The 14,657-nt window shown below is 43.8% G+C and overlaps 1 protein-coding gene across 1 annotated transcript; it reads right to left on the reverse strand.

The window, feature by feature from the left end:
• Window positions 1–3,466: 3,466 nt before the first annotated feature.
• LOC121595191 (regulator of telomere elongation helicase 1 homolog) lies at window positions 3,467–6,964 on the reverse strand. The gene is made up of 4 exons (XM_041918937.1): window positions 6,507–6,964; window positions 5,579–6,439; window positions 3,683–5,510; window positions 3,467–3,599 (listed from the first exon to the last, which is right to left on the reverse strand). The coding sequence occupies exons 1-4, from the start codon at window positions 6,702–6,704 to the stop codon at window positions 3,511–3,513; spliced, it is 2,976 nt and encodes a 991-aa protein (XP_041774871.1). The 5' UTR covers window positions 6,705–6,964; the 3' UTR covers window positions 3,467–3,510.
• Window positions 6,965–14,657: the final 7,693 nt, after the last annotated feature.

Genomic DNA, 14,657 nt, shown 5'->3' on the forward strand with positions numbered 1-14,657 from the left:
AATATTTACTTGTAAACGATCCAGGATGCTCTGTCCCTCCCATCCATGTAGACACCCGATCTCCGGCAGGTCTCGCTTCATCTGATCCAGCCATCGAGTCTCCGCCTTATGCCGAACTGGGGATTGCTTCTTGGGGCATGATTCCGGCATCCTCATGACATGACAAGACTCGTGTCCATGGAGGACCACCGAGCGAATCAATATGCGATATATCTCACATTTCGTGCGGGCTCGAAGTCTGCTGGATCTCAGCAGTCGGTAAAGCCCATAGTATGAACGATATTCCTGCACAGTGCGTCTCTGGATTTCGCTGCTGATGTCGTTGTCCGAAGTAATGACCGTCCCAAGATAGCACAACCGGACCTCCTTCATTCCGGATCATCCCAGACCTAATTCCATGTCTGGAGTTAATCCTGATTCCGTTACTGGAGCAAATTGCGAATCTCAGCTCGATTCTGATTACGGAGCCGAGTCAACTCCATCATCCAGCTTCGGAATCGGCTCCGGATTTTTTTCCGAACATGGAATCGGAATCGGGTAGGTCCAATTCCGAGCTCCCACCACTAGACCAAACAGACGGCGGCAGATTATTTTCCTGCAATTCCTGCAATGGATGTCTCAATGTCAAGCTCAATATTGCCATGGAAACAAACGACCACGCATTTAAAACCGGTTCCGACGTTTCCATAGAAATAAAACAGTTTTTTTTACATTAAATCGTCTACACGATCTTTCGATTCCAGAATCAATTCAAGCCAGTCGTTCTCGGTATCAAAATCATAGTGGGAAATGGATCGCAAACGATGGTTTGGCTGCTTTGAAGAAAAATATTTCCGTTTTCTGCAAGTATTGACATCTTTGGGAATGAAATCATTGAAACACTGTCAAAATCAAAATTCGATGGACTAACAAGTAGAAAGAGATATCTATATAATAAAATTCTAGTAAAGGCTTATCAGAGTTACTTTGCAGCGGTAGCTTGGATGCTTTTTGCTTAGTTTACCAGTCATACAATGGCAACCGCTTTTGGTAATAGAACACGCTACGCCGACTTAGTTTTGAGTTTTCGAGAAGAAAGGAAGATACAAGTTACAGTCAGAATTCTACAGTCGATCGCTGCTGGCGTTGCGTTTCGAGATTTTTTTCATACATTTGCTTAATATTTGGCATAGCATAGCTTAATAATTTTATCAACGACTTGTGGGAAAGTTTTCCAGTAAGAGGTCCGAGAAACTGTCTAGGAAGCCCCAAAGTCATAAAATAGGTGTCCTACTTTAGGTGGCCGCCATTGCAGATCCAAATGTATGAAAATGCCACGGCAAAATGTCTACAAATAAGTAACTGAAACAACCTGGAGTAACGGGTCCTGCCGGCCTATACATGCCTTCGATTCTTATTAAGTATCACGCAGCCGGATTGTCAAACTTTGCTTAGGGTGACCGTATGGGTTTGGGATTAGTTCCATTAGGTATATGTTACAGGGTCTGCATGGGGTCAGGATCAGTTCCAGGACCGTTTTGGTTTCAGTGTATGTTCTGGTATGGGTTCGGGATCAATGCTAGGACCGGTATGCTTTTTGGAGCAGTTTCAGTACAGGGTAAGGGGCAAAATATATTCCAGACCCGGTATGGCATTGGTCTCCAACCTGTTGTCCGTATCGTTACCAGAAGAATTCTGCGAAAGAATTTGTTTTAATGAAAAAGCTTATTACACTACATATCGTGCAATTTTGTTACCCAAAATCAAGAAAAAAATCAACAGATATGTCTACAATAAGATTTAAACATATTTATGATCAAAAAGCATTGGATCAAGTCCACAAAATATATGCCCTCAATATATGCTCCGTGATCTTGAAAATAGGTAGGAGAGCACTGCGGTATGGTGTCAGGATCAATTTCACGACCGGTATGGTGTTAGGATCAGTTAAAAGACCGGTAAGGGCCTAGGATCAGTTCCAGGGCCAGGTTCATGTCTAATTTAAACACCTATATGGGATTTGAATCAGTTCCAGCACAAAATGTGTTCTGTAAAAATTCAAATATAGACATGGATATACATGGGTTTGGGATTAGTCCCAGGATCCCAGGTATGCATTCTGAAACAGTTTCTCTTAATGCATCCCTTGGAATTAACTGTCATCTGGAATTCGTTGCCTTGCCTTTTCAAAAAATTATCGCATCTTAAAGTTATGAAATTCCATCGAAACTATCTTACATAACCCTGTAATCGGGCCAAATGTAGCTCTTATTAAATTATGATTTAATAATTGAGCAAATCAACCTTTTTTGCTTTCTCTTTTTTATGTTCCTTATTATGATTTCTCACAGTTTCTGAGATTTATTTAACCATACGCTATCGTTTTTATTGCCAAAAATCTCGCACTCTTTCTGTGGATCGCACGATCTTACGGTCAAGATAATGATTCACAGGGCTCAGGTTTACGTTCAAATTTGTTGTTGAGTTTAAATTTAAAATTCTTTACTGTACTTCCGAGCTGCGTTACGAGCTGCTTCGGTGGCTAAATCCTCTATTTTAGCCAAACAAATTCACTATAATTTCGCAAATCGTTTCCATAGAATAAAGATAAAGCCGTTTCTATTTGAATAAAAACCGTTACAACACAACTGCCATAATAATTTTGCAAAATGTTTTAATGCGACAAATGCAAAACTTCATAAATTGGTCTCTGTTTATTTATAAGTTACATTGAATGTATATTGTAAAAAGACTGAATTTAAACATTGTGTTTGAATTTTACATTTGATGCTGGTTTCTTTTTACCAGGAAGGGTCAGGAAGGAATGTAACGGTTTTTATTCAAATGGAAACTTTTTTATCTTTTTAGATACTCGAAGAAAAACTTTGGAATGTTTATGGTAGACGCGTAATATACAATTCTCTAAACTATTAGAGTCTTTTTGCTGTAAAAATTTTGTAAAGTATTACAAAAAATGTTATTTCCATTTAAAAAACAATCTTTTCATCTTTGAACAGCTTTAAAATAAAAACGGTATTGAGTTGAACCAATCTATGTACAGTTATAGAAACATTATTAGTTTCTTCAATTTTCATCAGAATATTGCATCGATAATAGATAACGGATTCAAAAGTTATAAGCCTCCAAAATCGCTGGCTTTTGGGTAGCCCGGTTTTCTGGAATAGGGGTATTGTCTAAAATATTCTAAAAACAGGTTCTTTTTAGAAAATGTCAGAGAAACATGGCTGTGGTTTACACACACATTCCAAATTTCAAGTCAATCGGATTCTTAGCATCAGAGAAATAAGCAATTAAAATCGATTCGGCTAGCCGGGTAGTCTGCAACAGGGTGAATTAACTGGATAACTTCAACGAGAAACACCATATCCCCATCACGAGTTATTTAGAATATTATCATATTTTTTTATTAGATATAGAGTTTCTTTCAGAATCCAATGTTGTGCTGAATCGTTCAAAGAAAGTTCGGCAGGATTCCAATATGCATGTATTTTTACAAAAAACAAACTTACATTACATGTCGCTCAAGTATCGGGATTCAATTCTCTCTATGATCGTATCGAATTCAAGCGTATGTTCTTGCTTGATGAATCGCCGCATCGCTGAAAAGAAAAGAAAAAGCGCATAGGTTGAACATGCATTTTCGTACCTTCCCTTAAAATCAATGCGTATTGTCTATACTTACCCAGCAACAGGTAGTGCAAGTGTGGTGCATTGAAGCAAGAGCACAGCTGCTTAATAAACAGCACAAAATCGCTATCCCTGTTGTACACGGCCAGCGACTGTAGGAACGTTTTATAGCTTCCCGCGCTCAGCGAACACTTGACCTCGCGCAAAAAGTCCACCCGATTCTCCGGCGCCACGCGCTTGACGCTGGCAGCGGCCGCCACATCCGGTTCCTGCTTCACCGGCAGCAGCACGTTCTCCCCGTCCTCCGTGTCCTCGCGTTTGACGAGAGGCTGCGGGACGATCACAATTTTTCGCCTCTTGCGCGTCGCTTCGAACGCACCGGCCGACGGTGGCCGCCCCTCGCCATCGTTTCGTTCGCGCTTGTGCAGCGTCACCAGCCCGCTGCCGCCGGCCTCCGCATCGCCGCCCGCCGGCATCGTGCTCCGCGAGTGGTGGTTCACTTTCATCGAGTCGGGCAGATACTCGCTGAGCCGAAACTTTTCCGCAAACGTGTTGATCCCGCCTCCCTTGACGGCGGTGGCGAACCGCTTCCCCTTGCCCGGCTCCTCCTTCGCCGCCTCGCCCGGCTCGTCCTTAACGGCGCACACGTCCCGCACCCGGGCCGGCAGGCTCGCCGTGCTCATGTGGCGGAAGAAGCGCGACATCTCGCCGACCACCGTGCCGAAGTTCGGCACGGCGCTGCCCTCCCGCAGGTGGCTGTGTATCCAAGCGGACAGCTGCGCCTGCTGGCGGGCGTTTTGGAAGCGCGAATCGCACAGCAGTATCGCGCCGTAGTCGTCCTTGTGGCGGATGACGCGCCCGATCGCCTGGTTGACGGCGCGGGACGCCTCCAGCGAGTACCAGTCGTTGCCGGTGATGAGCTCGTTCTCGCGCGTCCGGTTCGTGTCGAGGTACTGCTTCTTCAGCACCACCCGCGCGTCCATCATCGGCGGGAACGGCAGGCCCGTGATCATGACCGCGCGCCCGTTCGCGTCGGCAAAGTCCAGCCCCTCGGACACCTTGCCGCGGCACACGGCCATAAAGATGGCGCCGCGGCTGGCCGGGTCGCGCACCTGCGCGTAGTACTCCGCCATGGTCGTGGTGAACTGGTCCTTGCCGCGCGGCTCCACGAAGATCTGCTTGATGCGGCTGATCTGCCCCCAGATGCCGGACGCTTGCCACTCCTCGCTGCACTTGTTCAGCAGCGGGTAGGAGGGAAAGAAGATGAGCAGCCCGCCCGGGATGATGGGACACAGCGACAGCGCGGTGCGGCCGAGCGACGCGATGTACTCCGGGTTGGACCGGTTCTTGAAGCTCGAGTTCAGCTCGACCCGGTCGGGCCCGTGCGTGATCACCTTCACGTACACCTGGCTGCGGGCGATGATGTGCGGGTTCTCCAGGCTGACCGCCACCGGCAGGCTGAGCTCGCTGATGAACGGCTTGAGCGGGGCGAGCGTGCCGCTCGTCAGTATGATGCTGCGCGTCCCGCTGTCCACCAGCTGCCGCATGCCGAACCCGGGATTGAAGCACCAGAAGTTGATCACCTTCGAGGCGGACTTGACCGGCGCCTTGAGCGGCTGCTTGGTCGCCGTCCAGCCGTCCGCCCGCTTCACGCCACCCTTGGCCGGCTGCTTCGGCTCCTCCGGCTCGATGTGCACGCGGAAACACTTCTCGACCGCCTGGCGGTACTCGGGCCCGCTGCTGGCGAACACCACCTCGAGAAAGTCCACCATCGACTGCAAACCGGCACCGCGCCGCACGAAGCCGCCCGTCTTCTCGGTGGTGATGTGCGTGATGAGCGAGTTCATCACCTGCAGCACCACGTTAATGTTGCCGAACTTGATCTGTCGGAAGAGGGAAGCGAAAAATCAAGTTAAAAAAAAAAAACAATAAAAAACACCATTGCACTTACGTTCGCCTTCTCCAGCAGATCGAATATGTACGTGCCCGGATGGGTGGTGCCGCCCTGCGAGAACAGGATCCCAATGTCGTCCACCGCTTTCTCCACGCCGAGCAGAATCTCCTTCAGCAGCACCAGATCGTCCAGCGTGAGCTCGAGCTGCTTTTCCCCGTCGCCGGACCAGGCGCCGCCCCCGTCCATCATCGACTTGATGACCGAGGACGCGTCCTCGATCGCGAGCGCAATGTCGGACGACCGGAGCAGCGCCGAACCGACCTCCTCGCACATCTTCTCCACGTTGTGCGCCTCGTCCAGTATGATCACGCTGTTCTGCAGGCTGAGCCCGTTCGATTTGCGCGCCTTCGGGTCGAGCAGATAGTTGTACGGCATGAAGATGACGTCCGCCTGCTCGACCAGCTCCTTGGACAGATAGTACGGGCACGCCTTCAGCTTGCGGCCGACCGTCACCAGATCCTCGATGTCCATCACGGGCACGGTCGCCACGTCCGGCCGGTCCTTCGCCGTCTCGACGCGGTTGTAGAACGAGCAGTTGCGGGCCTTCACCGACTCCCGGCACAGCACCGTCTTGATCGCGTTGTTTTCCTGCTTCGAGATGTCCGGGTGTATGCAGAGCTGGTCGCGCGACCCCAGGATGATGGAGCGCACGAACAGGTAGCTGGTGTTCTTCAGCTCCTGCATCGCCTGGGACAGCTGCGAGTGGGTGCGGGACGCGTAGATGATCTTCATCTTCGCGTTGGCCTTCTGCTGCTGCAGGGCAAGCGCCTGCTCCGGATCGAGGGCGGCATGTTTCGCGTTGCTCAGCTCCGGCGGCTCTGGCAGTGTGTCGATCGTCTCCATTCGGTGCTTCGGTTGCTGTGGGTGTGAGCGACAAAGCGTGAATGACACAAGCTGTGACATGTATCTTCCTGTACCGGCTTACCTTTGGCTTCATGTGCAGCAACCAGGCCATGGAGGAGCACAGCAGACTGAGCGTTTTGCCGGTGCCGGTCGGCGACTCCAGCACACCGTTCGTTTTGTTCTGCAAACACTCGATCACCTTGGCCATGTAGTTCTTCTGCAGCTCGTACGGCTCGAACGGAAAGTTCACCGGAATACCGTTGATCATGTACTCCGGCATGATGTATGTTTGGGGGGCGCCTCTACCACAGCTGAACCACTGACTCGACTGCGGCCGAGCCGAGCTAGGAGAAAATATTCACTCGCAACACATTAACGCACGCCGGGCCGAGAAGCGTTGCAAAACATCTTTCGGAAACGTTTCGGCTAAAATGAAAACAAGACAGCGAAGCGCGCTCTTTTCAATGACCTGTTAACATGTGCTGTATTTACAAGCTTTTCCTATAAACATTAGGTGCTCTGCCCAATGGACAATTCGTTCACATTGCACAATCGACTACGTGCTCCGACCAAGGTGTGTTACTAGAGGTGGGCGATGGTTTGGTGCTGTGCCCGTCAAGTAGTTTCGAGCAGTTTTGTGAAGCAGTGGTAATCGCTGATGCGGGCGTGCATGCGTTTTCTGAAAATGTATGGAATTTGACACCCGCAGCGGGTGACAGCCCATGGTTGAATGTAAAAAACACCCGAAAAATTGCGTTTATTAGTGCTATTTGTGCATCACCTTCTCCGGGTGAAGCGGCTGTTCAAGTCGAATTTGCTAAAAAAATATATTGTAATCGTTGGTATAAGTTAAGGAAAAGGATTGAATATAACCATTTAACTATAATATAATAAATTTCGTGTTATTTATTAAAAAATTGACCGAAAAAAATAAAAACAAAATAGAGGAAGGAATAGGATCTGTCAAAACTGCTAGAATGGGTAAATTAACGACCGTTAACCGTAGAGTTGGCAACCAGATTTACACACGTAAGTTGGCAACCGGCATACCCGGGTATTCCACACGTTTTGATGCAAAAAATTAACGATTTTCATAGGTAAACAATGCTTTCTATATTTTAATGCTGTAAGCAAGTAATGTCGACCATATATTCTCTTCTACTTCATTTATTCATTAATTTTTTTCATTTTATTACAAAAATAACGGTCAAATTGAAATTTGGAATCGCCTGAATCTGATAAAAAAATAAGCACAATACGAAAAGAGGAAGAAGAGAAACGTCATTCTCCATACAAAATGTATGGAATACCCGGGTATGCTGGTTGCCAACTTACGTGGTAAAGTTAAAAAAATTCAAAATAAAATACTTACAGGCTGTTTGAAATTACAACTGATGCACCAAAAAATCATAAATTAAAAGTTGGGAGGCTACGGAAAATTTAAGGTCAATAAAAGCAATGAATCAAAAGTTATTGCAGTTCGAAGTTGAAAAAAATACCCGGGTATCCGGTTGCCAACTTAAAGGTTAATTGAACATTAAATAACTCTTAAATTATAGGTAATTTAGCGGTACGATAGGGGTAAATTAAGTCCGATTTGTCTGACTGGGTATGCAAAAAAGCGAAGGGTTTCCGCCCAAATAGCCAGCTTGTACTTTATAGCTGATTTAGGGCTGTTTAACGAAAAATCGTTCCGATGTCGTACTTTGTGGCTGATTAAGAGATAGACGGTACTTTGCGGAGCTTTTTAACAGGCACATGGTACTCTTTGGAACTTTGCGGCTGATTAGCACTATGTGTAGGGTTCATGATAGAACTTTAAGGCTTGTTAAGAGTGTGTATCGAACTTGGTGGAACTTTATAGCTTTTTAATGCATGGCATCGGTACAAGGTGGATCTTGTCAAAGTGTCAAAGAGAGACGCCGTCAATCATCTCATTGCTGCTGTACAAGTTAGATAAGTTAATTAAAGAAGGAATATTGAGTGAAGTGATTGTGAATTATCAGTAAATTGTGTAAAATTTTGTGTAATTCATCAATACAAAAGTTTTAAAAATATACATATGTGTTTAAACGAAACAAATCTTGTTGTTTATTTCATCGATGACGCTTGCTTGAAAATAAAACACACAGAAAAATAATCCCTGGAATCGTGGCATAAGGAAGCTGCTTAGGCGCTGTTTTAAAGACCCACATAGAACTTTGATGCTGTTTATCTACTGCAAAAGGCGAATTAGAGCAGCGATCTTTAGCGTGCCAAAATGAGCTGCTTAAACAATTCTGGCTATTTGGGCGAGTACTAGCTCGCGCAACGAAGCTGATATATTTTGAGTAGATTTCGAGATTTTGCTATGAATGTTATGAAAAATAAAGAATTTTTAAATAAATAAGTTGAAATAAAATAATTGTAATTAAAAACATAAGGCCGAAATACACAGACCGGAATTTCGCGGCCGCGGAACTCCGCCTGCTGTCAAACCCATATAAAAAGTGTCAATGGCAACTTTCTCGAACTGTCATATCCATACATTTTTCAGCAAGTGGAATTCCGCGGCCGTGAAATTCCTGTCCGTGTATTTTCGGCCTAATATATTATTTTATTTTCAAGAGGTAAAAAAACAAACAAGAAAGGCTAATGAGTCAATACTGGTCGAATGAGCACATAAACGTCGGCTAACTTGAAATCCAATTTAAATTATTGGTAATTTAGTAATATTAGTAGTAGCCCAAATAGCCTGAATTGCTTAAGCAACTCAGTTTGGCACGCTAAAGATCGCTGCTCTAATTCGCCTTTTGCAGTAGTTAAACAGCATCAAAGTTCCAGGCGGTCCTTTTAAATAGCGCCTAAGCAGCTTCCTTATGCTCGGTGCCGGGGATTATTTTTCTTTGTGTTTTATTTTCAAGCAAGCGTCATCGATGAAATAAACAACAGGATTTGTTTTGTTTGTGTACATGTGTATATTTTTAAATTCTTAATATTCATAAATTACACGAAATGTATCAAAATTTACTGTACAATCACAATCACTTCACTCAATATTCCTCCTTCAATTAACTTAACTAGCTAGGGCAGCAGCAACGAGATGATTGACGGCACCAGTCTTTGACACTTTGACAAGAGCCACCCCAAATAGCCAGCTCGTACTTTATAGCTGATTTAGGGCTGTTTAACGAAAAATCGTTCCGATGTCGTACTTTGTGGCTGATTAAGAGACAGACGGTACTTTGCGGAACTATGGAGCTTTTTAACAGGCACATGGTACTTTTTGGAACTTTGCGGCTGATTAGCACTTTGTGTAGGGTTCATGGTGGAACTTGAAGGCTTGTTAAGAAAGGGTACTGAACTTGGTGGAACTTCATAGCTTTTTAATGCATGACATCGGTACAAGGTGGCTCTTGTCAAAGTGTCAAAGACGGACGCCGGCAATAATCTCATTGCTGCTGCACAAGTTAGATTCGTTAAATGAACAATGAATATTGAGTGAAGTGATTGTGAATTATCAGTAAATTGTGTAAAATTTTGTATAAAGGATTTAAAAATATACACATGTGTTTAAACGAAACAAATCTTGTTGTTTATTTCATCGATGACGCTTGCTTGAAAATAAAACACAAAGAAAAATAATCCCTGGCATCGTGGCATAAGGAAGCTGCTTAGGCGCTGTTTGAAAGACCCACATAGAACTTTGATGCTGTTTATCTACTGCAAAAGGCGAATTAGAGCAGCGATCTTTAGCGTGCCAAAATGAGCTGTTTAAGCAATTCTGGCTATTTGGGACCTTGTGCCGATGTCATGCATTACAAAGCTATACTGTTCCACCAAGTTCAGAACGCTTTCTTAACAAGCCTTCAAGTTCCATCATGAACCCTACACATAGTGCTAATCAGCCGCAAAGTTCCAAAGAGTATCATGTGCCTGTTAAAAAGCTCCATAGTTCCGTAAAGTACCGTCTATCTTTTAATCAGCCACAAAGTACGACATCGGAACGATGTTTTGTTATGCAGCCCCAAATCAGCTATGGAGCTCGAGCAGGCGATTTGGGGACTATCTTGGAATAAATAATTCACTGAAAGTTAAGTCCATTAGTGGTACAAGAATATCTTGACCGACAACAGTTGTTGTGTCGAAGAAGAAGACGATGTAGTAGTAGTAGTAGTTGTTGTTTTTGTCGTGATCTTCGATATATTTTTATTGTTTATAACTTATCATTTTATTAACTCGAACACTTGCGTTCATCCTTGCTAAGATCAATCACAAGATTGCCGATTTTCTTCTTCATGCAAAGCCTCGTATTTTGACACTTCCGTACGAACAGATCAAGGTGTGTTTATTTAGAAGGTAAATTAGTAGCGCGTTTGCCGGGCGCCACGATTGAGAATTGTTATGACAAATCGCATACAATTTTTTATACCCCTCCTCGAGCCCTTCGCGATTTTAATACCGGAGCCAGCAGTGTTGTTATGTCAAGCCGTGAAATGTAAATTTGCTCTGAAGCACTTCACCTCCTAATAGCCATACACCTTGCGAACAGATGTATCGTCTCTCGCTATCTCACTCTCTCTACGATTCTCCCGATTCATATTTGAATGCGCCGATATTTATCGTTAGTCACTACCCAAGTGACATTTTCGAGTAGATTTTTTCGTTTTTCGAGCTGCTGGAAGCTTAAAGAGCAGGCTTAAAGTTAGCTTAAAGAGCTGGCGATTTCATCGACTTTAAGCTTATTATAACAGTTGAAACGTCAGAGTGAAGCGTTTTTTTCTGGTACCATTTTGAGACTTGTCATCACGGTGTGCACAAGCTACCGGCAGAAAACAAAACATACGTACTCTTCAATCCGTATCATACAAAAATTATATTATAAAACATTCTTTCACGTTGTTTTGTTAGTCCATGCGTTTCTCCGCTATTCTGGTGCTCCTGGGTAGATCGTTTATTTCTTCTCAGTGTTTTGGTTGTTGTACACCGAGGACGAAACTGCAAGCTTCTTGTTTGTCGGGCTTCTACCGAAGTTCTGACAACTTCAACGCTTCAACACATCATGATTCACTCACACAGCCATGTTTTAAAGCGTTTATATGAGGCAAAGGGTTAAATCGAGCTGTTCACGAGGAGTTTAAGCTAAAAATGTAGAACAGTTGTCACCTGGGTATTCTCTCTTGACTGTTCACAATTTTTTGAACGTAATAAACCTGTTTCGGTAATCCCCGAGATACACGGTACCTTTTATACGAGAATTCGGAGATACGCGGTTATCCAAGTTTGACAGATCTTTCAAATTGTCCTGATTGGACATATCAATTTCCAAACGCCAAATAATTTCCATTTTGATCGAATGTTTAAAACCATTTCAAAAGGTTTGAAACTGTTATATTCAGTCAGAATTATATCAAATAATTAATTAAGTGGCTGAAAGCACCTCCTGATTGCAAAATTACATGAAAATTAGTGATATTTGGGCAGGAAATTCCAAGATTCGACTCGCTCGGAAATTCGAGATATACGGTATTTTGCGGTTGTTTTCGATCCTCATTAGCCGTGTATGTAGGCGACAGTCTGTATTTGTAATTTCTATTCATATTCTGACTGTTGCTTACATTGATTGAGTCTGTGAGATATATTTATGTTCCCTTCTACTCTCAATCCCAACAAAAAAAGTAAATTCTTCTTCTTCTTCTTGGCTCAACATCAGTTGTCGGTCAAGGCCTGCCTGTACCACTACTTGTGGGCTTGGCTTTCAGTGACTTTTTCATTCCCCCCATAGCAGTAAAGATAGCAGTCCTACGTATGACGGCATGGTCCATTCGGGGCTTGAACCCATGACGGGCATGTCGAGACCAGCTACAGTAGTAAATCGTCAACTTTATTTGACGTAACGACCTACGCACTTATGTCGGCCTATACGCGCTTTCGAGACTTGCTAGTTAATTTGGCCTGGTCAAAGGGCTACGAAACGAAATTTCAAGGATCCCTTTTTACTTCGAGGTGTACGCCAATATTAGCGACTACCAAACTCAATTTAAATCAGCAACTTATGACGAATCATAAACTGACCCTCAGCTCAATCCTATCCTATACCAGTTCTGGTACTAATAGTAAGCTTATTGATGGAGAAATGAAGTTTTCGATGGAATCGATTCTGGCTAGTTCTGAAGATTTGAATCGATTCCGGATAGTAGGTCAAGACTCAGTTTCTGGAATCGTTTCCGGAATCAGAATCGGCTTCGGAATTGGTTCCAGAATCGGTGCCGGAATGGGCACCGGGATCGGCTCCTTCATCGGAATTAGATTTAGAATCGGAATTAGTTTCGGCATTTATAATAAGGCATTTATTTATAAGAATTGGCATTTAGCTCCATTGATGATATATATTGAAGACACACAGAATCCTAATTTACATGTAAACGAAACATTGTCTTGAAGTTTACCGGAATAATTTCGTTTCTGAAATTTCTTATCGCAATTCGGCAATAGGCTCCGGAATCGGCTCCGGAATAGGCTTCGGAATCGGCTCCGGAATTGATTCCAGCAACGGAATTGGCTCCGGAATTGATTCCGAGCACGGAATCGGAATCGGGTAAGTTCGATTCCGAGCTCCCACCTCTATAGTAAACCCATACTGGTCCTTGAACCGATCACGAACTCATTCCTATCCTGGAACTGAAATTGAACCCATACCGATACTGGAACTGATATTGAACTCATACCAGTCCACGAACCGATCAACAACTCATAGCTGTCCTGGAACATGTGCTGAATCCACTGGTCTTGGAATTGATCACGAACCAATACTGATTCTTGAACCGATTTCGTATCCCTACCGATTCTTGTATCGATTACGAACCCATAGTGGTCCTTGAACCGATACTAAGCCCATAGCGATCCTGGAACTGACACCAAACCCATACCAGTCTATAAAAAGTTTCCTATTGTATTCTTTCTTACTTTCGTTATTCATTAGTGCTTTAAAATTGTAAAAGAAATGAAAGATACATATTTTCTGAGTATTTGTCACGAAATAGGATTGAACGCTGCCGCCAGAGGCTCTCAGGATTGTAAGTCCTTTATGTATTTTAATATCAGTAGGTAAAAGCAGATCCCCGAGACGCAATCAGATTGTAGCGTGTGTAATTCCGTGGTCAGTTGGAGTCCTCAGAACGATTGGGAGCCCCGTGGCCAATAGAAACATGTAGAAACTGCCGGCTTCCCTACTTCACATACTGACCTATACTGAAAATGTAAGCCTATTGGCCTCATTCATCTCTTATACTTATAAATTTAAATCTAATATCTAACATTCTTCTTCGAATGCCGTTTCATGCTTACAGTTACTTCATCCTGTGTGTTCTCGGTTTTTATAATTCTATGAATTGATTTGAATTACAATTATTGTCTAGTTTACATATAAACATATAAATACATATAAATTACATATATACATATACATATAAATTACATATATACATATACATATAAATTACATATAAAGCTAGTGAAAGTTTCTTGTATAGAGATTAATGATACTGAGAAATTCTAAATGTTTTCACTGGCAATCGATGTCTGGCTAAAGTAATAGTGCCGATGTTGGTGTCTACTAGTGATGGGTAACCGGAATCGCACCCACGGCTCGGAATCGCTTCCGAGCATTGCTACTCCGACACCGATTCCGAAAAATTCAAACCGTCGATTCCGCCCGGAGCCGTTCGGAGCCGTCGGAGCCGTCCGGTTCCGTCCGGAGCCGTCGGAGCTGTCTGGAGCCGCTAGTCGGCAGCTGGAGCCGGTCGGAGCCGTCGTAGCAGTTGGAGCCGTCCGGAGCCGTCGTAGTCGTCGGAGCCGACGGAGCCGGTTGGAGCCGTCCGGAACCGACGGAGCCGGTTGGAGACGTTGGGGCCGTCGGTGCCGTCGAAGCTGACGGAGCCAGATGGAGTCGTCGGAGTCGTTGTAATAGTCGGAAGTATTCTGAAGCGCTTTAATTTCCCGATATCAGTGATGATTTCATTTTAAAAAACAGCTTACGAGTAAAAAAAGAGTCTTCTTCATTTATTGCTCTGAAGTTTTTTTGTATTTTTTTAAACAAAAATGTCAAAAACAATTGTTTGCTCCGTATATATATATATATATATATATATATATATATATATATATATATATATATATATATATATATATATATATATATATATATATATATATATATATATATATATATATATATATGTATATATATATGTAT

Source organism: Anopheles merus, chromosome X, assembly GCF_017562075.2.
Source record: "Anopheles merus strain MAF chromosome X, AmerM5.1, whole genome shotgun sequence".
In the NCBI taxonomy this organism is placed as follows: domain Eukaryota; kingdom Metazoa; phylum Arthropoda; class Insecta; order Diptera; family Culicidae; genus Anopheles; species Anopheles merus.

Coding starts and splice junctions, on each gene's coding strand:
- LOC121595191 (XM_041918937.1), bottom strand. CDS start 6,704: ATGCCGGAGTACATGATCAACGGTATTCCGGTGAACTTTCCGTTCGAG. Junction 6,440..6,506: donor TGCTGCACATGAAGCCAAAG/GTAAGCCGGTAC, acceptor TCACACCCACAG/CAACCGAAGCACCGAATGGA. Junction 5,511..5,578: donor ATCTGCTGGAGAAGGCGAAC/GTAAGTGCAATG, acceptor CTCTTCCGACAG/ATCAAGTTCGGCAACATTAA.